Source organism: Chroicocephalus ridibundus, chromosome 7, assembly GCF_963924245.1.
Source record: "Chroicocephalus ridibundus chromosome 7, bChrRid1.1, whole genome shotgun sequence".
In the NCBI taxonomy this organism is placed as follows: Eukaryota; Metazoa; Chordata; class Aves; order Charadriiformes; family Laridae; genus Chroicocephalus; species Chroicocephalus ridibundus.
In genome coordinates, this window is record NC_086290.1 from 48,437,879 (window position 1) to 48,462,632 (window position 24,754).

A 24,754-nucleotide genomic window follows, 5' to 3' on the forward strand; every position below is an offset into this window, starting at 1 on the left:
TTCTAGGATAATTTTTTGAAGTGTTTAAAAAAATCTTAAATCCCCCTCTCTTCTTTCTACCTTTTCTTTCAACTGTGCACCACAAAACCCCTTCCATCTGGCATCACAAATAATTCCTTGAAACCGCAACATATTCCTCTTGCTTTCACTGATACACCCAACAGTCTACCCCTTCATTTGAAAGGTTTCTTTCATTTCCAAATGGCACAAGTGTGATCGTGTGCTACAGTGATGCCACTCCAGACATGAACTTCACTCTCTGAACCAGCCTGGCACATGCACTTGCACACGGCACCAGTCATTTTTTCCCCTCCAAGCTCATCTTTCATCACCATCGCTGACAGACACATCCTCCTTGGCAGAGATTAACACTTTGCTAATGAAGTTATCTCATGATCTTTTACTATAGCTGGTGTCTATTCTGCCATTTAACAATCTCTTTTCATTTGCTAAGGTGGAGCAATTAGTCAATGCTATTAATATTAAAAAGTTCTATTACAGTAACAGCTAGGAATCTATTTACCCAATGTATTACACAGACGCACAGGTAGGTACTACTGTCCCTATGCTGAAGAGCACTGTTATATAGGTCACTGAATAAAATGAACAGCTAAAACATTCATAATAAATATCCATATAAATTACTTTCTCTTCTTTCACAAGCAAGTGATTTGCACATATTTTTCCTAGACATTCTTTTACAGTAATGTTACACAATATGGCCAACTCCACTGATATTATATGCCAACCTTGAGTTTGTACCAAAAGCATACTCAGTAATGCAAAGAGATCTGTTGGAAAACCCTCTAGCATGAGCGCTAGACAGAAGCTCTTTGGTAATGAAAGCTGCACTGATCCGATTGCATGAGTCAAAGGACTACTCATCATGATGCACGATGGCTTGAAACAATAGCATTTGCCAGAGCAAATGGTGGATGTGGCATCCACGTCTCCCTGTGGGAGAGCGAGTTCAGAACATCAAGTGAGATGAGATTTCAGGAGGTGAATAAGCTACTTCAGCTGAATGCACATTAACCCTCAGGTGTAGCAAAGAAGAAAACATTTGCCCTGATTTGGTTTTTTTATTTATTTTGTTTTAATAGATTTACCATTGGTAAAGGAAAAGCCGTCCAAAAACCTTCACTTTCTAATGGTCTGAGAACAGCAATAACCTAATAATGTTTTTCTTATGGACCAAGTACCCTCAGATATTTATAATGAACCATTACAGCATGCATTGCAACTTTACAAGCTTTCATCTAATTACTTCCACTGAAACAAACACACAAATCTTCCAGCTCCATGCTGACACACACACAGACCCTCCGAGCACCAAGCCTTCAGCAACCTTCCTCTGATGGACACTTTTTTTTTCAGGAAATGACACAGTGACATAGGTAAAAGGTGATTTAGATAGACTGCTGTGTCACAAATTGTCAGGATCTGATTTAAAGACCTTGCCTTTGTCAAGAAAGACAGTTGGGTGTCTGCTTTAAAGAAGTACTGGGAATATTTTCATCAAAGGTTTGAATTGAAAAACAGTGGGAGGTAAATATCTGAGATGTTGCCAAGAAAGACCGCTATATCCGTGCAATTACCATTAACAGGGGACAGCAGTGGTTCAATGAAGTAATTCAATCTGGTGTCCTACATTTTATCAGACAGCAATTTTGAGTTCTGACATAAAAGGCTGAGAAAGAGGATTGGACTCTTTTCTGTGAAATCCAGCCTTAATTCTTGCAATCAGGAGATGTGTTCTCTGCTTCAGGTACAATCCCACTATCCCTCCAAGTGACTCAAAAGAAGAATATACTAATATTCGTCATAACACTAATCATTCACATAGGTACAAGTCATACTTTGGGCAAGTTTTGGAACTGAGTGCCTGCAGTATTAAGGGAGTGTTCTCCCTACTTAACTGTACCAGTATTTCCTTACTTGCAAGTTTAGCAGGAAGAAAAAGATCTATTGTTTAAAAGATTAAATAATATGATGTAGCCTGAATTAGTAAATGTATTCTTCCAAAATATGAGAAAGTGAGGAAGAGAGAGTATTTCTTCAGGAAATGGCAAAATGAAAAGTCTATGTAAGCTTACATCAAATAATACCATCATGTGGCTTCTCCTCATGATTAATCCATCCATATTACATACTCATCTTTCCTTAAAGGCTTTTGCACTACCTTTCTCCAGAGTAATCCTATCAGTTAGTCAAATGACAGTACTGGTGATTTCCAAGGTCACCAAGTTTGCGCAGGAGCTCTGCGATACGATCTCTGCGTGACAGCGCTGAATAGCACCCAGCTCCCCGTGCTTGAGAGCAGGATGAACCAGCACTCACATTGTGGTGTCTCCAGCACAGCGCTGACCCAAACAATCACCACCACAAACCCCTTTTTCCAGGGAATTCACCAGATTTTATCCTTTTAACTCCTTTCTACCAGAATGCTTTTTGCCATAACCCCTTCTATTCCACACAATTGTGTTATTCTACAAATTCTCAAGTTACATAATGCAGAAATCTTGCAACACTTTCCATTTATTTTAAATGCACACAGGATAGAATGTTCATTTTGCATTTATCTCAGTAAAATCTCACCACAAACAGTAACACCAGCAGATAATTTGCATCAGAAGCAGTGTTGCTTTTTCCATTTGGGTTACAAAAAAAATCCACCAAGTTCAAAACTTCAGTAACAAGGGCAAACCGGCTCTTGTTTCATGCAGGACATGGTCAACCACCTTCAAACGTGACACAAAACCAGGACTATCAATGAAGATCTCAGGGATCGCATAGCCTTTTTCTGTTCGTGGAATGATACAGAATCTCCTCTGGAGACCCAACACTATCTTAAGTCCAAAATATTAAACATACAATAAATACATGCAATGTTATTGAGCATTCTCTTTTAATGATATGAAACTGAGACCCTTGGAAGATGAAGGCTTTGTATATGACAGCTTAACTGCTTGCAATCAAACTAATTTGCAGTACGATGACCTTAAATGAGTTTAAAAGCACCATAATGCATGTTTAGCAATCAGTGAAGCAATTCTTTATTACTCAGGTTCACATTTGCAATTTGTGCCACATGTTATGAGAAACAGAAAAAGAGAGGGACACAAATAATTCTTTTGCTTTGCAAGAGCTGATGAGAAAAACATGAGCTACCTGTAACACGGGGCATTAGAGACCAAATTTAGACTGACAGCAAATCTTAAGCCTTTCCGCTACTTACACAAATCTTATTTCCAGAAGAGGGAATTATAAAATTTAAAATTTGCTTTTAAATGATCATGTCTTGATTCTTCTAAATTGATTTTTGTTGGTCACAAAATGATTAAGGAAGTTCACCCGAAATACCATCAAAAATATATACTGAGTATGCCTCAAGGTTTTTAAACTGTAAGTGAAGTTATCTGCCAACCACTTGCAACACTCCTCTCTTCTGCCAATGACAAAAGTTAGAAATCCTTCTGGAAAGCAATGGAGATTTTCATATCAGCCCTTCAAATACATAACATTTCTTATTTCCTTCTTTTCTCCCTTTGTTTCTCCCTCCTTTCCTTTCTTTCCTTAAGCCATCGCCATTCATCACATTTGTTATCCTTGGGGAAAAGATGGTTCCAACAAGGTAAGTGGAGAACCATACACAGAAGCAGAAGGAAAAGGGACTAAAAAGCTCAGCATGTGGCGAAGAAATGCAAGAGCACTATATATAACACACTGCTAGAAAAAAAACCATAGGAATCACACAAAAGGGCAAAACTGAGCCAAAGGTATTACACAGATAGCACAAACCTGCTCAATTCTAATAACTAAGGCAGGAGTGAGCCTGGGCAAGAAGGAGCATGAAGGCCTCCCAAGAAGTACACTCTAGCTCAGCACTGCTCAGTCCTAAGTGATAACTCCTTGGGGACATCATCTCCTGAATCACCCGATGCATCTGAGGTCTGTCCTAGAAAAATCATCATTGCACTGCTCAGAGGATGAAAATCTGTGTTTCAGCAATGAAGGAGCAAACTTGAAAGACCTGAAATTCCGAAGTCTGATCTCAGCTCTGCTTAGGTTGGGTGAGAAACTGCTGCCGTGCCCTGCTTTTCTTGGTTAAGATTTGGAAAATACAGTTTCATCCAATTCAAAGAAGAACTAGGATTTTAAATTCAAAGCATTTTATTCAAAATGCACGAGCATGCACTAGGGCAGGGTTCTACAATGCATGAGGAAACCATTCAGAAGGGCTGCAAAAATAACTCCGACCTTCATCATCTCTGTTCAAAATGAACTGAGCAGAGACCTGTCTTGACCAAATTCCAGACCAGGTCATTTATTCTGCTTGCCTATACATTCCTCAAACATTGAGTTTATAATATGTGTTTTTCCTAACCTCTAGGAAAATACACAGTTTTGTTCTTCGAAAACAGTTGTTTTGCTCCAGCTATTCTCATCATGATTAGTAGCACGCTGGAAATACACATAAGCCTGCTTTTGCTGTTCTTCTTGCTTTGATGGTCATATTGTTAGCAAACTCTTTAATGAGTCTCAGTTCTCCCTAGGAACAGCACTACAGTTTATAAATGCTAAAATTAATAGACCTGGGGTAGATTTTATTACACGTAATGTATTTAGTTGGCAATGATGTGCCTCCCTTACAGCAGCTGTTACAATAAACTGCATTTTCAATGGCTCCTGGAAAACAAAAGACAACACCTAAAAGATTTCAGATAAAGAAACACCAGAGTTTCCAGGTCTCGCTGCTCCACACCAAATTTGCTCCACTGAGGTCTGCAAATACTAATAGGTAATTATGACCTACAGAGAGATTTCTACTGGGGATCTTGTCCACTTTTCTTGAATCTGAATTTACTATCAGAAGATTCATAACCTCTGTTGTCAGCGTCACTTCTGCAAAGAATGGGCACACGGAGATTTTAAAGTGGAGCTAAAATGGATTTCAGTATACCCTTCTCAGTAATAGTTGGTAAAACTAATTACAGTGAGAAAACTGGAGATCATTCATTACCCTACTAAGCAAATTAGGATTTGTTAACAATGATTTATAGTGCCAAATGCAGGATAACAAGGATTGTCTTTTCAACTGTATTCAGAGGGGACATGACAGTTTATTAAGTGTGGGGCCATCCAAACAGCCACTACTGTAGTGCTTTTGTAGACCTCACAGTTATTTCAGATGGACACACACTTTTACATAAGCAAAATACGTTTAAATGTATAGCTTCTAAAATCAAGCACTAAAAATAACTGAGAAACTTAACCTACTTGCAAGAACAACAACGCTTTATTTACCAACATCACTGTGTACGTGATGTGGAGTACAGTATTATGTCCCTTCTGTAACATTAGCTGGTTGAATTTCTTAAACCTCTTTCATCTAGGTCTTACTGTACTCTCCTAGAGTGGAGTCTCTTAACATACTCCCACCTGAAGAGAGTCAACAACATCACACATTTGACCACCTCAAAGAAGAAAACATAGGCTACTTAGGATCCCTGCCATTGCATGGAGACCAGGCAATGAAGAAAAATCTACTGGTTTTAAGGGCTCTATCAGAGAATATGAGCCCAGAGAACGTGCTGGTATAACTAATTCCACATTTCTTCTCTAAGGTAACATCCTGGGTGAAAAACAGTCCTATTGCACAGTGAAATAGCTGGCCTTATCTAGGCCAAATACTGGGTTTCCATCATCTCTGTACTAACACCACTGGTGCTCCACTTATTCTCCTTGGGATGAGTTTTTAGAGCTCTGAGTAATGCACCGCAACATTGCACAACACAGTGTCCCAGTGGCACGCTGTAACTATGCAAACAGCTGCTGAACTGAACCCACTCAGGGCCAAACTGGATAGCACAACTGATTAGCTAGAGCCTTTGGGAATATGCTCACGATTTGTGTTTGTCTGAGTCACCAGCCCGTGTGCAAATCACATTTTTCATTTTTCTTCCTGTTTTTTTTAAGGTGGAGCAAAAGCATTGTCTGGAAAAGAAGCGTCACAGGAGTTTCCTTCTCCCTTCCAACGCCCCAATACCGTTTCTGTCACCAGCTTATTAACAAATATCCATCCAGCTCTGAAAAACCCAGAAACTCTGTGCTTTTTGGGGAAAAAACCTGCTATCCAAAAATAAGCATTAAAAAAAAAAAAGGAACAGAAAACCCTCAGAAATTGCCACAAAGACTTGAGAAGAAGACCAATGGAAGAAAAGGAAACAAGTTCCCATAAACGGAGAAACTGCACCGTTGCCAAAGAACCTGGCAATCTTGGGAACTGGGTTTGTAATTTAAAAATAAAATACTCAGTTATTTAGGTTTTGATTTCTATTCTGTTTTGTGTTGCAAACCAATGAACCACCTGTATCCTTTAATGCGAATTTGGTTATGTGCAAGATACACAAAGAAAACTAGCAAAAATCATTCTTTCTTGTCAGAGAAGAGAAAAAGTTTTTACTATTACTCAAACTCCAATCATTCTAAAACACCTCTCTCAACCTCCTGAAATCATAGACAGAGGGACAATGTTAAAAATTCACATAATTCAAATAACTTTTCTTTTAAACCTGAAAAGGTGGGTTTTTTTCCTAAAATTCTAACTACTTTCCAATTAGCTGATCTGACTTCTCGATGAGATGTAATCTACCTTATAATCTATCTTTGATGAGAGACAATGACAATTTGCAATGCAAAAAATATCAAAGACAACTGGGAGATTTTCCAGGAAATATTTAGTTATGATTTCTTAGGGCACACCAAAACTAACAGCACATCCAAATCTTTTTTCACATGACCCCATAGAAAACAATAAAGTCAGGCCAGTACAAAAGGCTTACAAGGAGAATTAGAATGATTTTTACCTTTGTCTCTTCTAACTACTGAATATGTAAAAAGGATAGGAAAGTGTCCACTCTGACAAGGAGTGTCAAGACAGGTCAAACAGATTCCAGCAGCAATGAAAAATGGCTTTTCCCAAAATCTACTGAACATACTAGCACTTGTGAAAGAAGTAGAAGATAAGTTGTTCTTAACAGAAAAAAGCTTGTAGAGGCATTTGCTGCTCCTCAACAACTTTGCATCATTAACACTCATTCAGTGGTTACTTGCACATACCCTGCTTTGCTAAAGGTATCTAATTAGAAAGTCTGTTTCATCCATGGCGGTTCTGATCATTCTGGTTAGATGTGGGCTAGGCTGAATCCTTTGATGGAGATTCCCAACCAATGACTTCATAGCTAGGGTGGGCTGTCAAAGCAGGCAGTACAAATGCCCTCCCCAGTGTATGGGAATTTTTCCTTTACCTATTGCTTTTCAAGAAGCACCAACGTAGGGGCAACGAGAACATAAGAATCCAGTCTCCAACTTTGCCATTTGGAAATTTACCTAGTTATAGCATAAAACTAGGTAAGATTTCAGCCTTCCCCACTACTACTGGAAGCGCATAATCAATTATTAGGTTGGAACTATCATACAGATATTAGAAAAATGATTTTGACACTGGGAAGTGTCAGTTTTATAAACATTTCCTTAAACTCTCAGAGACCTCAGGAGGCTCTCTATAGAATAAAATGATCCAAAAGCAATTTTTGCTTTGTTGTAGCATGCACCGCACCCACAAACATTGCAGACACATGACCCTCCACCCATCAAACCCAAGTCCCTGGCATAAGCATGGTTCTTAAAGGAGATTCCAAGTCCCACCAATATTATCTCCATTATGTGCATGCTAGGTAACATGGCCTAAACACACAGAGATTCCATTAATACTTGGATTTAAACAGCAAATATAAGCGACTTAATCCATACCTCAGTGTTCATTCATTCCTGAATAAAACCTTCTGTCTGTGTTTCTGCTTTCTGTAGTAGGTGTGCCCGGACAGCGAGTCTACTGTTAGTCCGTGTTAACTTACCTGGTTGCCCATGTTTCCTTTGGTGTGCTACAATATGTGATATTTTGTAGTCCAAAGTACAACATATATTGATCGATCATTTCCACAGGCAAAAGCTTTATTATTATCTATTAAACTAAAACCCATTGTTGTTTTATTTGAGGCCAATGACCCTTGTTTTGATGTTCTGGGTTAACACTGAAGACAAAAACTAACAGTCTTTTCTAGTTAAAAGATTTGGAAAAAAGTCAATTCAAGTGCATATTCTTTTGCACTTTGATAATACAATAATTACATTTATCAGAAACACATGCTAATTGGATCATTCTGGAGCATTTTTCTCATTGTCTGGTACCGCAAAACACATCTGGGTTTTATTTGCTCCATGTAAGTTAATAAGGGTACAGACTTTTTTAAAACAATAAGCAAGATAATCCTAAAAACAATTTTCCGAAGTGAAAAGGGAGGAAAAAACTCTCCACGTTTCATTCAAGACTAAGTATAAAAATGACTCTAAGAGAGAAACTGAAGGACGTTTTCTATCTATTCAGCTATTAGTGAAGAAAGAGAAAGCAAGTTAAAGAAATCTTCTTACTATGACTATTCATAAGAAACAGTGCAGTTAAACATATCATATTAATGGAACATAATAACGGATGCCTCCCCCACCTACACAGATCCAAATTAGTATGAGTGAAAGTGCCAATACATTGGCACTGGAAGATGTCAAGCTTCTTCTTGTTACTGAATCCCTTACTCGGGAGAACTGGAAACTTTCAAGCTTTTTTGCTGGAGCATAGGGGATGTTGACACCTTCCAGATTTCATTTTACTGGACCAACCCACAGACAGTATGGTGCAAGAGAACAGCAGATGGCTTTTCTTCTGTTACCTCTGCTTCCTAAAGATGAAGCTGAACATTGTTCTTAAACCACGCATATTCAGCTCCCGCTATAAGGAGAACAAGGCTTATTTATATATGTTAAAGCTTTCCATCCCATATTATATTTGTCCCATTCCAGAGCATGTCTGTATATGTTCATATGATTTGAATTTTAAGTGCCCAGACAAAGAAAAGCAATTTGCTCTGAACTATGGAAAGATATTCAAGTTCTGGTCATTAAGCAAAATAAACGTTGAGCCATCTGATATTATTTTTCCCTCCCTCTTAAAAATACATAGGACACAAAAGAGGGGAAGTGCTGAAAAAAGGAAACCAGCTTTTTCCTGTTTCACAACTTACCTTACACTGATTTGGGCTTTGGTATAATTAGAAAAACTACCACAAAACTTTTTTCAATGGATAACGCTCTTTTCAGATATTACCACTGGCAGAAGTGCGAACATTCAGTTTGTGCAGAAGTCCGATGTAAATCCAGCAGGACACGGCATTGCTCCAGGTATTAGGCAATTTTTGTGCTCACATTTTACACTTTACATGTGAGGTCACACGTACACAGTTTAATCCCATAACTTTCTTATAGGATCACAGACCTCTATGAAAAAAGACTAAATTTCACCATGTACTAACGGAAGAAAATTACACTCTGGGAATCTGATAAGAGAGCCACAAAGTTTTTCCATCATGTAATCGAATACTATATAGTTTTCTTCTCCCCAGAGTTTGATGACAAGATAGAAGCAGGCTTTGATTACACTATTAACTATATAGAGCAATGCTATAGGAAAAGTCTCACTGCATTTTACCCACCTGTTTTTGGACATACATAATGCTCTATTTCTCCAACAGATATTATAAAGGCAGAAAAGACACGCTTGGAGAATATAGCTTACGTTACAAGTGAAACACAGGGTATGAGCAATTTAAATACAAATCTTGGAGCAAAATAAAGAGTGCATTGGATTGACTGGAAAACTTTTTACTCCCAAACTTATCTGTGCAAGTGAAAAGTGTATTCACGAATGTGGGACTAAACAGATAGAAAATTATGAATATAGAATGTTAAATCAATAAAGGGGCATGCAAATAAACAATAAAAAAAGCTTGATCAATTGTAAAACCAGCTGGGGCCTGATCGTCTTCTCACGATGTAAAATGTAAATCTAGAATAAACACAATTCTGGCTGTGTTTTCCAAGATCATCTGTGAGACATGGGGCTTTTTAACCAACAGGTAGAAGTCACTGTGCCACGTTCTCTGGACTGTGGTACACAGGAGATGAGACAAGACTGCCGTAATGGGCTCTTTAAAGTCTATGAATCAATGGGAGTTGGTACAAGGGGAAATCAAGATCCTACCATCTCACATTAGAGAGCTGGTAAGACCATGCTTCATTTTATTTGCTATAATTGTGTAAATTAAATACCGTTGGAATTTATGTAGTAATTAATATGACACTTGATTAGTTCAGGAAAACATTGACCACCATATCTGAAACATTACTTACAATGCCTTCGTGGAGGAAGGAATAGAAAAAGAGAAGTTAACCTATTGGGCAGACTGAGATTGGTTATTTATGCTTGTTTCCATGTAATAAGGCAGTTTCATTTCAGGAGTAACGCTATGCTGTTCAGAGGCACATGTGTTAAAGTTGAGATACACTTACAAAGTAGCCTGTTCCCAAGCTGGAAGGAGCTGAGCTCTGCAATAAAACACAAAGACAAAGTGGAAAGTCAGTGATGGTTTTTAACACGTTCCAATCCACATAGCTCATTACCAGCCCTTTCCAAGCTTTTCATCACTACATCACAGCACCAATGTGCTGCCCCTTGTCATCTGCTACTGAAACAAACACGGTGTTGCTTAATTTTTCCCTTTACATCTCTCAACGACTCTGAGATGGTAACGTGCTATTTACTGAATTCCAAGCTTCTGCGGTGGACGTAATTGCCAATTTATTTGACAGGCAGCTGGGTAATGAATTAATGATGGCATTTCGCCCTGCACTGAGACTAAACAGACACTCATCAACCAGCCTCCCTGACATGCTGACATTCAATGCCCTGGACTCCAGCTACTCAGCTTTGTGGCCACAAAGGGGCAGGCGGGAGGGGGAAAAGAAAAAAACGTAGACTGACTTCAAAACAAAAAGCCCGGTGGGTTTGGATGACTTTTTCAGTGTATGACCTGTTTGCCAATTTATTCCCGAAAGGCCCTGGTTAGTACACACATAGTGCTTTTCTAAAATGAGACATTTTGTAAACATAATTAGTAGTCTGAAATGTAAAGAACGCGTGGGCACAGAGAAGCCGCTTCAGTCAATGTACCATTTTCTGGAGAACACAGTCACTACAATTTCCCATTTGGATGGGCACACTGTTTGAGAAACCAAGGATTTAAAAAAGAAAAGAAAAAACAAACATCTACAGTGTGAAACGGATTTCAAAACCGAAACCCATAAAAAGAATTAAAACTAATATTACTACCATGGAAAATAATCAAAAGGTTTAAATGCTTAAAAAAACGCATCACGATATTCAGTTTAAGTGGGACACGATCACAACCTCTACGTTCACAGGAATTAAGGAGATAAAGAGGTTTGTTTCATTAGTTTTTCATCTAAGCAATGGAGATTACACAGCAGGTTCTCTTAGAGACATGGTGAGAGACCTAAACATCTCAGTCCTAATCCAGGTCACTGGCTGTTACGTTAAAGAGTGAACAGTTCCCAACGCTACGGCCCTATCACCTGCAACACTTCAAGACAGGCTAGTCAATGGCCAAGGAAGCAAAATGCAGAGGATAATTCTCCAGTGCACGGTGGGTAGTCCACATGACCAGTCTTCAGCTCCTACAGCTCAATTCCCGTTTCTCTTCCTTACCACAACCTCAATTTCAGCAATGACACAGCTCAGTGATTATCAGGAACTGCACGGGGGCCTTGGCAAACCATTGGAAAGGTGCGGAATTTGCATCGCTGTCGTCCCTGTTCTGAGACACTATTGTAGGGTACCCTCACAGCAAATTCTCTCGATTTCTGATCATGGAGTGCAGCACTGACATAAAATAAAATAAACCCCCACAAGGGGCTGATGGTATCTTTTTACTGAACTCGGCACGGCAGAAGTAGATTGTGCCAAGAAATTTAAAATTAACACTGACAAAATTCATTGCAAAAAATCAAAAAAATCAAAGAGGTTTAGAGAGGTTATATACCTTTAGGGAAGGCCTTCTTGTTTAAGCCATTAGAAGTTAAAGACTGCACAAGAGGAAATCACCTTGATAGTCATAAGGATACCAATATAAAATCAACAAACCCTGATGGGACATCTTACATGAACGAACAAAACTGCTACAGAAATTTGGAAGGTATGTATGTGGTTCCTGACCCTTAATACTGTCTATCTTATATGTTGTGGCCACTGTAGGACTCGAGATCTGCAGTCTACAGATTTGGTTATCAGAGTGCAAAGGGAGCTCTACAGAAATAAATAAATTCCTAAGTCTTTCTGGGCCCACTCTGGCTGCTCTGGGGCCTCAAGCTCCCTCTACCGCCGTCCTCCACAGCAAGACCCACCTGGTCCCAGGGATGATGCCCCTGAAAGCGCCTCTGCAGCAGCATCACACTGTGGTGCAGAGGAGTTGGCAGCGCAGATTTGGGAACACACGGCCACGAGGCCCCTGAGCTCAGCCCGACTGCTCTGCTTTCCTCTTTGTCCCCCTGACCGTGCAGCCGGGAGTAACCTGGTAACTACCACAGCCCCAGTCATCACATGGCCCGGCTACTGCTCCCAGCTATCAAGTCCCCTCCATGGGCCACATACCGTGGGTTTGGGAGCCACTGCAGCCCAGGGACTGCAGCCCTGCAACACCTAGGGAGACACCAGGCTCTACACCTGGTAGAGAGCCCATTTCAGCACTCTCCAGTTTAGTACCTTATGCATTTACTTTCCTGGTAAAGTACATCACATATACTGCCTTTCGCTTTACTCATTCTGCTTTCTGCTTCATGCCATTTAAATTCTTTTAATTTAAGCTAGAGATCTACCCACAAAGTACAACACGTGCAATCATTATAACCGCTTTAGTTTAAGCTACGTACAGATGCCAATCGATTCCCACTCTTTCACTCACAATTTTTTAAAACTTACTTTACAGGCTGAAAGCTCCAAAGTTTGCATTCTGCATCTGTGTGTAATTTTTGTCTCCTTTTTATTCCAAGTTTTGGAAGGATCAAGTATCAAAACAAAACAATAAAAAGGAAGAAAAAAGAATAAGCAAACAAAATATTTCCCACTGAGTATTTCCATTCCTTCAAAAGCAATGCTGCAATGGCTATGGGAGGACAGTCGAAACATAGCAATCAAATGACTTTCACTGAAAAGAAACAACTGTGCATTTTCAGGGAATCTGAGTTTGCTGGATGGAAATATAGCCCTTCACACATTGCATGCTGCATATGGATAGTACAGTTTGCAAACTCTTTTTAATTGAAGTCAGAAAGACTGTATTGCACATGCATGAATGACTAAGTCAGCTGTGTTGTGAACTGTGTGTTGACAGAGCATATAGGCTGAAGCAAGGGCTATGCAAGAAGACAGCTTCTCACCTTTTTTGATAACTCCCAATAGCGAAAGGATCCTACTACCCAGTGCCCAGCCTTGGTATCAACTGATGAATGAGATACTGTGTATGCAGCATCTTTACAAGCCCATGCTGAGTCGTGATCCTGCACTGGATGGTTCTACATCTCTTATATAAAGTGTGCCTATAATAGAGGTAATGGTTTCACTTTCCGAAACCCTTTGCAAAATTTAACATTAGATATAATATTCGATATTCACACAACCACCAGCAGAAGCCTGCATCAGATGCCCATCAGCAAAATGCAAGGCACTTGCTTAAAATTAACAGGGTTTTGGTTTTGTTATTTTCCTTCTGCCCCCCCCCCCCTTTTTTTTTCCTTCCTTTCTTAAAGGAAAGAACTTTTGGCCCAGGAGCAAAAATGTAGTAACCCTCGTGTAAGCATTAGTTTATTGTGTACCAAAGAAAATTACATCCTTGAGGTCTTGGAAGGCACAGTTATACCCATTTTGCATATATATTGTGCATTACTTGGGGAGCTGGGTGAGGAGAAAGACTGTGTTGTACATATTTGTTCTGGCTATTGTTTATGCAGGTCTGACTGAATGAAGGAACAGTGGGTATCATTTCAATTTCTGATGTCAACATCAAATTACTTATTTAATTTCATGCCTGGCGAAGCATTGTATAGCTACACGCAGAATCATTTCACTTCATTTGTTATGCTGTGTTTTCTTGGCGATTGGCTTGCCTTCCAACTGACAGCTTTAATTACGACATGAATTTGATTGCACTGCCGAGGAATTAACATAATGCAACAAAGCATTTAAGCACCCAACCTTAGACACACAAACACACACATACACACCCTCACACACACACACACACATACAAAGAAGGAGCCACTGCAGCTGATCAGCTTCTGGCACACACATACACAAACACACACAGAGCTTTGCTGGTGTTATTCCACTTTAGATACAGCCAAGATTACCGGGGATATTCTGGAGAAGGAAAAGTACTACGGATTTCAGCTCACATAACCCAAAGACCATTCCTCAATTTGTCTTTCTTTGGGCTCAGCACATAGGTGGGAGGAATGGGAGACAGAGAACCGAAAATATCCCATATTTGAGGCCAAAACCATGAGCTGTCCGCAGGATTACACTGCTGGGGGTGTAGACACCTTTCTTCTCAAAAGAAGACAGACAGCAAAAGACCTGGTGGGCAGGGCACTCCAGGACTTACTCCTCATTGATACCTCACTGTAACCTATTCTCAAGCACAAAATACACAATGCAGTAGGAGCACACAGCTACAGTGCACTGGGGAGAGGGAAGCACTTATGAAATAGTGTATCAGCTTTGATGAGAGCCCAAGACAAGACCTTTAACGTAGGGGACAAATGGAAAGATTCCTGTCCCACTCCCTATTCAAGAATTGGACCAATATTCTAGACAGGAAGGTGCCAACTCTTTCTCCCAGTTTGCGATGCCTTGTTCAGAAAAAGCCGGCAGAGGACAGGCAGTCCATGCTTCTGTTGTGCAGGAAGAGTGGAAGACCTGTGCTGCTTCCCAACCGATGACAACCACACGTGAGAGCCTTTTACTATTCATCCCCTCGCTGAAAGCCTCCAACCCACACCAGGAGCAGCAGCAGGGCTGAGGGTGCCCGAAGCAGCTTGTCAGCCCTCTCCCATCAGTGCAGGCTCAAGCTGCCACTGCATCATCATTACCGAAACGATGAGCAAGGGCCATTTCACAGACATCAGATTTTAACAAGCCTAGCAATGATCTACAGCCGAGTGTGAGCTTCGGTTCTGTGGCAGATCAAGAATTTAGGCATGTGCACCAAAGAAATCACGTTTTTTGATTTGTTTTTGATTAGCAAAGAGGTGGCTGAACCCCTGAATACTCTGTGCATTTACCGGCCAGCTTAGCTGTAATTCTCCCATTTTCCTCAAGTAATCTCCTGGCTGCTTTGTAAAACCTGCCTAAAAAGTACCCCATGTATTCCAAAGTGTGAAGACTCAATTAAAAATAAATACATACGGAAAGATAAGGAAAACAAGTTGACTGAGCTCCAAGCTGAGGAAAAGAGAAAGCGCTGCCATCTTGTCTCCAAGCAAAATCTCAACAAAATGAATTCTACTACTGGCAAGATTTTGATGAGATTAAACTGACTACAGCACCCTATATATAAAGGAGGAGCAGCTCTCCAATTTCTCTCTTTTAGGCCCCTGGAGCTACCTCTGTCCATAAAGGAAAAAACAAGTTGTCATTCCAAAAAATACTATATAGGGTAGAAAGGCAGAGAGCAATGGGTTTATGAAATTCAAACGGGGAGATGTATTAGGGCACTGTCAAACGCTTGCAATGGAGCATTCGAGCAATCATTATCCCTAATCTAGCAGAGGTCAAGTTCGCTGCTAATTATGTTCTCTCACAGAGGGGTGTGTGCGTGTGTGTACATGTGTGCGAGATGAGGACAAAGAAAAGAGTTGATGGAAATCAGTCTCACTGCATTGCCTCTGACAAGAACATAGGATATTCCTCTTCCTACTGTCTGATGCTATTTCAAGCCTCATTATGAGAAAAGTCTCCTGTTTAACATGGTCTTTTCATTGAATTATCTTCTTTTCATTTTTTGACCACCTCTCTCGCAAATGCTGCAAATTACCTGCTTGGATCTCATTAGCCTGGAAAGGAGTCATCCCTTGTAAACACACTTCGCATCAATCTGTGTTATCCAAGGACTGTAGGTACGTTTACAATATGCAGAGTTGAAAGATATCTGACAGGAGAGGGAATGAAGCCACTGACATGTCAGTTTGCAACTGGATATTCATTATTCTATCTCCCTCATTCTGCATCTGTCACTAAGCTATCACTTTGGCTCCGCGTTAAAGCTCACGAAGCTAACATTTCTGTTTCAACAGCTTGCTTACAACTAGGGATTTGAAAATTGATCATTCACCTAGAGTATATGCACTTCTTTCATTATACGTATTTCCATGCAGTAGCCATGCTTAATCTTACAATGCTGTCAGGCTACGTCGGTGGAGATCCATTACATTTCATGTCCAAAATTTGCCTTCTGACCTCAGGGTTAATCTGCCTGCAGTATTTTATATTTTAGTTCTATCTTCTGTTGAGTACACAACTTCGTGCTTATTTTTTCTGAGAAAACGGTCGTAAAACAGAAAAGGATCTTCAGAGAAAACTTACTCTTCAGTCTGTAGTTTTTTCTGGACGGTAATTGGTAGGTATCATTAGAAAACTCACTCCTTTAAAAGATATCATTGAAAATAACCTTCTGAAACTCTTGATGCATCTTTGCGCATAAGAGGACAGTTCAAGGCGGGCTCACCCATAGCTGGAAGTGGAAGTATCACACTACAACTTTGTAAGGCCCATTTAAAAACAGGGGGTGTTTGTCTTTGGGAGAGAGAGAAATGCAGAACAGTATTTACTTCTCTCAATTGAAAGAGTGTGGGAAAAGCCACCACACACTCAGGCAAGATGAGAGTTCTCTCTCAAATCTCAGCTGAACTGGCAAAGCCAGACCAAAAAGGGACATGCTTGTATTGCAATGAATTACCAAAGCATAAAGGAACTTACTTATTAAGCAAAACATAAATTATGTATAACATTTTAAAATATACATTTTCATATATATTTACGTAATGTTCCTTTTGAGCAACCTGTGAATCCCTATGACCTCTCTCAGGTGCACTAGGGAAGCTATATTGGCTCTCCACTTCCTATTAATTCGCCATAGTGCCAAGAAAAAGATGACACTAAGCTGAGGGTGCAGCTGACACACCTGAGGGACAGGATGCCATCCAGAGGGACCTGGCCAAGCTCGAGAATTGGGCCTGTATGAACCTCATGAGGTTCAACAAGGCCAAGTGCAGGGTCCTGTACCTGGGTCCAGGCAACCCCTGGTATCAGCACAGGCTGGGGGATGAAGGGATGGAGAGCAGCCCTGCAGAGAAGGAGTTGGGGGTCCTCGTGGATGAAAAGCTGGACGTGAGCCAGCAATGTGAGCTTGCCACCCAGAAAGCCAACCACATCCTGGGCTGCATCAAAACCAGCATGGCCAGCGGGGCGAGGGAGGGGGGTTCTGCCCCTCTACTCTGCTCTCGTGAGACCCCACCTAGAGCACTGCATCCAGCTCTGGGGTCCCCAGCACAGGAAAGACATGGAATGAGGGTGGTGAAACACTGGAACTGGTTGTCCAGAGAGGTAGCAGATGGAAACATTCAAGGTCAGGTTGGACGGGGCTCTGAGCAACCTAATCTAGTTGAAGATGTCCCTGGTCATTGCAGGGGTGTTGGCCTAGGTGACCTTTAAAGGTCCTTTCCAACCCAAACTATTCTATGACTCTATGATTCTATAAAGGGAAAGTATTGTAAAAACATCAGAGAAAAACTGTATTTGATTGGTGGAAGGGGAAGCGGGACTCTGCTCTCACTGCCAGGTCTGGCACTGCAATGATATGAGCTGCTGGGAAGCTCACATAAGCCTCAGAGCTCTCCAGTGAGTACATTGCAAGGGAGTGACAAGGCTAAATTAAAACCATGTTTGTAAGGAGCTGTGAAATTTTTTGCTGGAAGGTGCTGTGTAATTGTGAAGTTCATTGCAGTGACTTCTCAGCTGCCGCAGGGCTCAGAGCAAGCTAGGATGGCAACGGTGACAGGCTGATGGTCAGCTGCCATCCGCTGCTACCTGCACAGAGCATTTACTTACTATCTTCTCTGGTTTCACTCTCCTCTTCCAAAGGTATCTTACAGCCCTGAGACTGACCTCACCTGACAGCTATGAAGGGCGGGCTCTGAAGTGTCTATCTGAATGTACCCATAAAGGTTGGCTCTGGGGTAGGAATGGACCTCTAAAATAATGTCACAAAGGGATGAGGAAAGGGCGTGCTACAGATTTCACACCTTCACAGAAAAAAAACCTATCAGGCGGCTGTTCCAGTGATACGCACAATTCAGCAAAAATTACTAGCTGTGTGCCTTCAGGCTTAAATCCGCACAACGAAATGTATCCTTTTCAAAGGTATTTCTTTTAATGTCTACTCAATTCAGTTTTATTGGATTGGCCTGTAGAGGACACCATCTGGTATCTGTCATCCAAATCTACATGGACATGCTATCAATAAAATCCCCATTTCCAAAACGTGGGTTAGTTAAAAGTAGGGCCAGATTGCTGGCTGATACAAACTGGTCTGACTGATGTAGCTATCCATGCTTTTACCAGCAAAGGATCTGACCTACAAATTCCCCGATTTAGATACTCTTTTGGGACAGGGCTGTCTTTATAATCTTTGTTGTAAAGCATGTAGCACAGAGGACCCAGAGCCATGAATAAAACACTCAAGGATTGTGATGGTACACATAATAAATAATAATCTAATTGCAGCAACAGCAAGATTTCTGTAGTCATTCATATGTCCGAATAACTCATGCGTGTCGTTCAGTGAACGGCCAGCATTCTTCAATGGAGAAAAACATCCTCTGCAGAGCTGCCATCTTAGGACCTTCCACAGCAGTTTAGGTAGAGCAATAAAGGCAGAGCTTATGCTATTGTTGGCCATGTTATATCAATTCATTATATATAAATTAGCGGAGTCTCTCTAGGCACTCTTAATACTTTTCATAAACACAGTATTTAGCCCAAAGAAATACATTCTTTTCCTTACCGAGTTGGGGTAAAAAGAGGCCATCTCACTTCTCAACTATGCAGAACATTTTAACTTCATTAAATGGCCTTCAACTATTTCAAAATGAATGAGTGTTTTCACACAGACAGACATTGTACCAAACAAGAAGTTTACTGAACTGGGGCAGGAGACCTAAGTTACCTCTTCCTCTCCCAACCCCCTAAAGGGAACGGGCTTTTAGCAACAAACCATCCCAGAAACTAAATCCTGTTATGACTTACACCCCTCAGAAAACTACACCAGGGGTTAATCAGAGCAGTATTTGGCTGCAGGAGATTTACTTACGTCACTGAGTCTTTCCCGAGAGCTACTTCGACGGAAACCTTTCGATTCCCCACTGGCGCTTTCACTGTCACTGTCTCGGCAACTGTTTTGACCTGGCTTGAGCTGCAGGAAAGAGAAAAAACAAAGAGAGCAAGAGTTTAGCCTGGTTCGGGTAAGTCCCCTTGTCCACTGCTCTTCTTTAACCCAACCTCACATCTACACAAAGCAGGGTTTACATGGTGCTTGCAGCACTGCCACCGGCATGGTGCAGCCTTGGTGCCAAGACAGCATCTCAGCGAGACCATGAATGCAGAGAGCAAAGCAAGCTCACATGCACGACAGCTTGCGTGAGGGCCGAGACCCTGCAGGTAGAAGGAGGCAACATTCATGTCCCAGGGAAATCACAGCTTAAGACCTTCATTTTGGGAACTTCTAGACTTCTCAAGTTATTTATGCCATAGATGCAGTTACCATCACACAAAGCACGTGCAGAATGAATCCCTCCCTCATCACAGCAGAAGAGTATTGAGAATCCAGGGTCAATGGAAATCTCCCCAGGGGAAGGAGCGGCCATCGCTCCGGGGAGGCCTTTTGCTGGAATAGCCCCCAACATCATCACCGGATACTAACCTCAATGACTAACTTCAATGTTCATGAAACAACGTCACCTACTTAATAGGTATAAGATTGCTTTTGCCTTTCAAAGCAGCTTTAATGAACTTTACTGGCATTGTAATAAATAAAAAATAGCAAAAAATCACGAACTATATTTTCAATACAATTGAGAACACATCTGCTTTCTCTTATGCTGTGGATTGTGCAGGTCAACATGTTACAACAGCAGCGTACTGAAATGAACGTTTACCATACACATACATTACACACATGTCCACAAGCACATAAACGTATATACAGCAAGAGGCAGATATGAGCTACATCTACTGCAATGATGAAAAAGTATATATTTCTTTTAACGTATCTTTCCCTATATTTTGCTTGAATGTATTAAAATTTTGGTTTAGCCTTGTTGATGCTTTGTTTGGACTGATTTTCTGTGAAGACTGGTTACTCCTGAGGTTAATACTGGCAAGAAGTCAATTTCAGAAATGTAGATTTAAAATCACATATGTAAATACTGGCAGCAGAGGCAAATGCAGAGAAAATACTCGGCAAGGTACCTAATGAAGTATTTTATGAGACACCTACTACACTTACCGGTATTCATATAACAAACAACTCCTCCTAACTTATTCTGATTATTAATACATTCATAGTAATTTCTCTTTAGACTGTACAGAAATAGATAATCACACTCATCACCATTTCATGACTGGAGACGAAAAGTTCCTCCTCCATGAACTCTCTCCGCCAACTTTTTCCCCCCTTTCTTCTCCCTCTCTCCTCATTTTTTTCCAGTTCTCCCAGAAACATGCTGCACAAGCACACACAAAAATGCACACACATTCTCTTCTATTGGCACATGCACACAAGACATACATTGCTGCTCTATTTCCCAGATATACGTTCACACCCGTATACACTGCTCTCCTCTCTGAGGTTCACTAAGGGAGTGCACAAAGCATTCTCACCCGAACAGTTATCATCAGTTTCTCCCTGTCACTACAAAAGCAAATCACATCTGCAAGTTTGGTATGTGTCACCTTCATCCCTTATTCCCCTCATTAGTAAAAGGCAGTTTTGTGTGATCTCTATCAGTCAGAATAAAGGAAGGAGAAAGTACACAAAACGACAGGCTCAGACACACAATTGAGTTGCAATGCATGAGCACAACCACAAAGAATGGCACAGGTGTACTCTCAGCTCAAAGAAAATGTAAGATGTAGAGCTATTTGTCAAACACTTATAACTTAATAAACAAACTAAATATTCCTCAGCTCAGCCAGAAATTCTCAAGTAAAAAGATTTTTATTTCAAGTGGAATGGTTTATCAGTCAGATCTAATAGATCTAGGTCGCATTTTTTGGAGGCGGAGGGGAGGATAACGAATTCAAGAAGTCTTACACTTCATATATAACTCACAGATCTTATCTAGGACCACTGGGTACTGTAATTTTATGGTCCCAGGTTTAAAATTTAACAACCCAAAGGAAAATGGATCAAATTTCCCTGATGCAGCCTTTCGTCAACATCCTCTCAACGATGGAAAAACTCTCATTGTAACTGGGGCCTGAAGAATTTTTTTCGAGTCTCAGATTTTATTTTTAGAACCTCAACTTATCTTGCACACAATTTTCATACGTTAGTTATAACAGCGTAATTTTTATACTTCTACATTGCAAATTTCAGCTCTTTAAAGAGAAGAAAAGAAAAACCCAGCAGGTGTCATTTTTCTAGACACAGTTTAGAAGGAGTAAGAGAATATGACCAAGATATCTGAGCCTGAAACTCTGTAGGAACAAAGTGAACTACATAGACTAGACAGCAAACTCAGAAGTATGTCCAAGTTAAGATTTATAAGCTTTCCATATTTTCCTTTCTTTTTTTCCAAGTTGAGTTTCTCCATGTGCCAAACTGTTGAGGGTTTACATTTTATGCCAAAACCCATCAATCTGTGCTAAATTAAAAAAATAAAGCATGGAAATGTGCCCATTGTCTTCTTTTAAGAACCTAAAGTTACACACAAACGCACATGAGAACGCTTAATACGGATAGGCAATGGTTCATTTTGATCTACTTGCACAGATTCAACCACTTAAAATTAAACTGACGTTTAATAATTTGGTGCTGCTAAAAAAAGTTTGCAAATAAAAGACTGGATCTTTAGATACACTGCATGCGTTCGGTGCATTACTCTGGGGCACATGGGAACCCTAAAATCAGCTTCCCCTCGAAAATGCAATTGTCCTTGGAAAAAATATGAAGTGCAACATTGACAACTCTTGTTCCTGTATCATTTCTGTCCAGGTGCCCCATGCAAAAAGCATGAAACTCCCATGTTGTCTACTCAAGTGTCTCGCTGAAGACCTTCCCGCGTTAACACGGCCGTTACTCTTCTACTTTGCACCAAGCGAGGAACAAAGAAGGATTTGCAAAAAGCACATTTGACTCCACACTTTCACTGGACAATGGGTGTGAATTTATCCATGTAGGGATCCTTCTAAAAGGTCTCTCAAAGAGGAAATACAGACATTTTCTGGACTGAAAGCACACACCCCTGAAAACGCAGAGTGTCTCTGACTCCCAATGAACTTGCACAGCCCCAAAGATTCCCTGGGTGTGAGAGACGGGTTACATGTAAAAAAAATTATAATCAGCGACCCGAGCCTGTTTGCCCAGGCTGAATGGCAGAGGACCGGGACCCTGGTGCATACCTACATCTCCAACACTTCTCTAGTTTTTGGTCATTCTTAGCATCATCGCATCGTATTTCTGGAAATCTTTTATTGTACTACAGAACCTATTATTTTGTAATGCCTTTAAATCTATTGGAGGATACTCAAAGTTACGCAGAACTAGTTAACTAGATAGCTACACTTTTTCTATTAAAAGAAAGAAAGGAAAAGGAAAAAGGCAGATCCGGAAGGCCGGCTGCTGGCTGAAGCGCTGGGCTGGGACTCAGCAAGGGGTTTTATTTCTGATTCTTCACCACACACGTTTCCCTCCCCAAAAAGTACGAAAAACAACAGGTCTTCCCTGCTCTCCAAAACTGGCCTATTTAGAGCTGGGGTTTTTTTAATCAGGGAGAGTTTCCCAGTGGGTGATTGCAGAGTACATCGCACGCTACGGGACCTGGCAATCCCACTCGCTGCTCTGGGGGCAACAACAGTTTCTCATGGTGGGGTGGCTCCAACTGCCAAAGTGCGTTGAAAACACAAAAAAGCCCTGAAAACACCCGCGCTCACCTGCGTTTTCATTCTTCCCTTTTGTACAGGCACGAGCGGTGTGAAGCCTGACTGCTTTGGCTCTTCCCTCCACGGGCAGCAGGACCCTCTGTGAGGAGAGGCCGGCGCTGCCCTGCAGGCTCCCGCCCGTTCCCGCCGGTTCCAGCCGGTTCTGCTATGCCCCCCCCACCCAGCAGGGCTGAGCCCTCCCTGCAGCTGGCGGCACCCCTCCGAAAGAAAGCGAATTTACGAGAGGGTAAAAATGCCAGAGCACTAAGGCGTGAGGGGAAGGGAAGCGAGCGGACGCCCTGCGAAGAGCCAGGTGAGGGACGAGGAGGGGAGGAGGCACGCCAGGGTCGAGCAGAGGTTCCACCGCGCCCGGCGGAGATGGTGGATATTCCCTGAAGGAACCGTGGCCCCCGGAGACCCCATACTGGAGCAGGTTTTTCCTCAAGGAATTGCCCCCCGTGGGAGGGACCCCTGTGGAGCAGGGAAAGGAGCTGTCGCAGAGAGACCACAACCCTCAGCCCCTGCGCCACGCTGAGGAAGAAGGCAGTGAGGGTGAGCCGCGCGGAGAAGGTGGTGTTTCAAGTTTTGTTTTGTTTCTCCCTGTCCAAATCTATTTTAATCAGCAATAAATTATAATAGTTTTCCCCAACTCAAGGCTGTTTTGCCTACAACGGTAATTGGTGATCTCCGTGTCTTTATCTCACCTCACAAGCTTTTCCACCTTTTCTTTTTCCCTCCCTCTGGCCTGTTGAGGTGGGAGGCTGGGTGCGGGGTTGTCCTTCGCCACAGAAAACTCACCACACCGTGCTTTGGTGAAAAGCACCCAGCTGCTCATAAACCAAGCCAAAAAACTTCAGACGTATCACCCTGCTCTACCCTGTAGAGTCACGCAAAATAGACGGAGAACTGGAGCTGCCGCGAGGGACACAAAGCGTGAGAGGGTTACCGAAATAGCGCTGGGAGTGGAGAAGGAGAAGCTTAAGATATGCAACCCTAACAGTGACCATTTGATGAAGAAAAAAGAGAGAGACTAGCTCAGGCTTAAAGGTCACAAAGAAACTGGCCAGAAACTGCTCAGATTATGAATAAACCAAAAAAGATGCTAAAACATCAACGTGAAACTGCTGTAATAGTAAGCTCTAAGCGCAACTCTTCTTTCAGGGCATGGAGGGCTTTTCAGGTGACTTGAAATCTAATGGAACTGTTTTTGCCCCAGGGAAATATTCAGCCCTATTTTGTGACAGCGAAAGTGCAAACTGAATATTCAGTTGTGTCCAGGGAAAGTACCTCTCTGCTATCCTTCCTTCTGCCATTCAAATTCAAAGGGTAAAGTCGACCTAAATATGCAGGCTTAGGAGTAGGACAGATCTGCAGGAATAGTGCTATAGTTACTACATTAGTCAGACATTTCTGTGAAATGAAAGGATGGGGGGCGTAAGCCATAAAACACTGCTAAGGATAACCCATAACAACATGGCTCTCTCTTGCCTTTTGTCTCAGAAAGGAAAAGAATGAAGGACAGAGATAGTG

The 24,754-nt window shown here is 41.4% G+C and overlaps 1 protein-coding gene across 6 annotated transcripts in view; it reads right to left on the bottom strand.

Annotated features, from left to right (window-relative positions):
* Window positions 1–24,754, bottom strand: part of AUTS2 (activator of transcription and developmental regulator AUTS2) — a 798,001-nt gene that overhangs the window by 416,485 nt on the left and 356,762 nt on the right. For all 6 annotated transcript variants that reach the window (XM_063341185.1, XM_063341187.1, XM_063341183.1 and 3 more), the window contains 2 exons: window positions 19,395–19,496; window positions 10,465–10,500 (listed from right to left, as the gene is read on the bottom strand). In XM_063341185.1, the coding sequence (XP_063197255.1) occupies window positions 10,465–10,500; window positions 19,395–19,496 (138 nt within the window). The remainder of the gene's footprint in view (window positions 1–10,464; window positions 10,501–19,394; window positions 19,497–24,754) is intronic.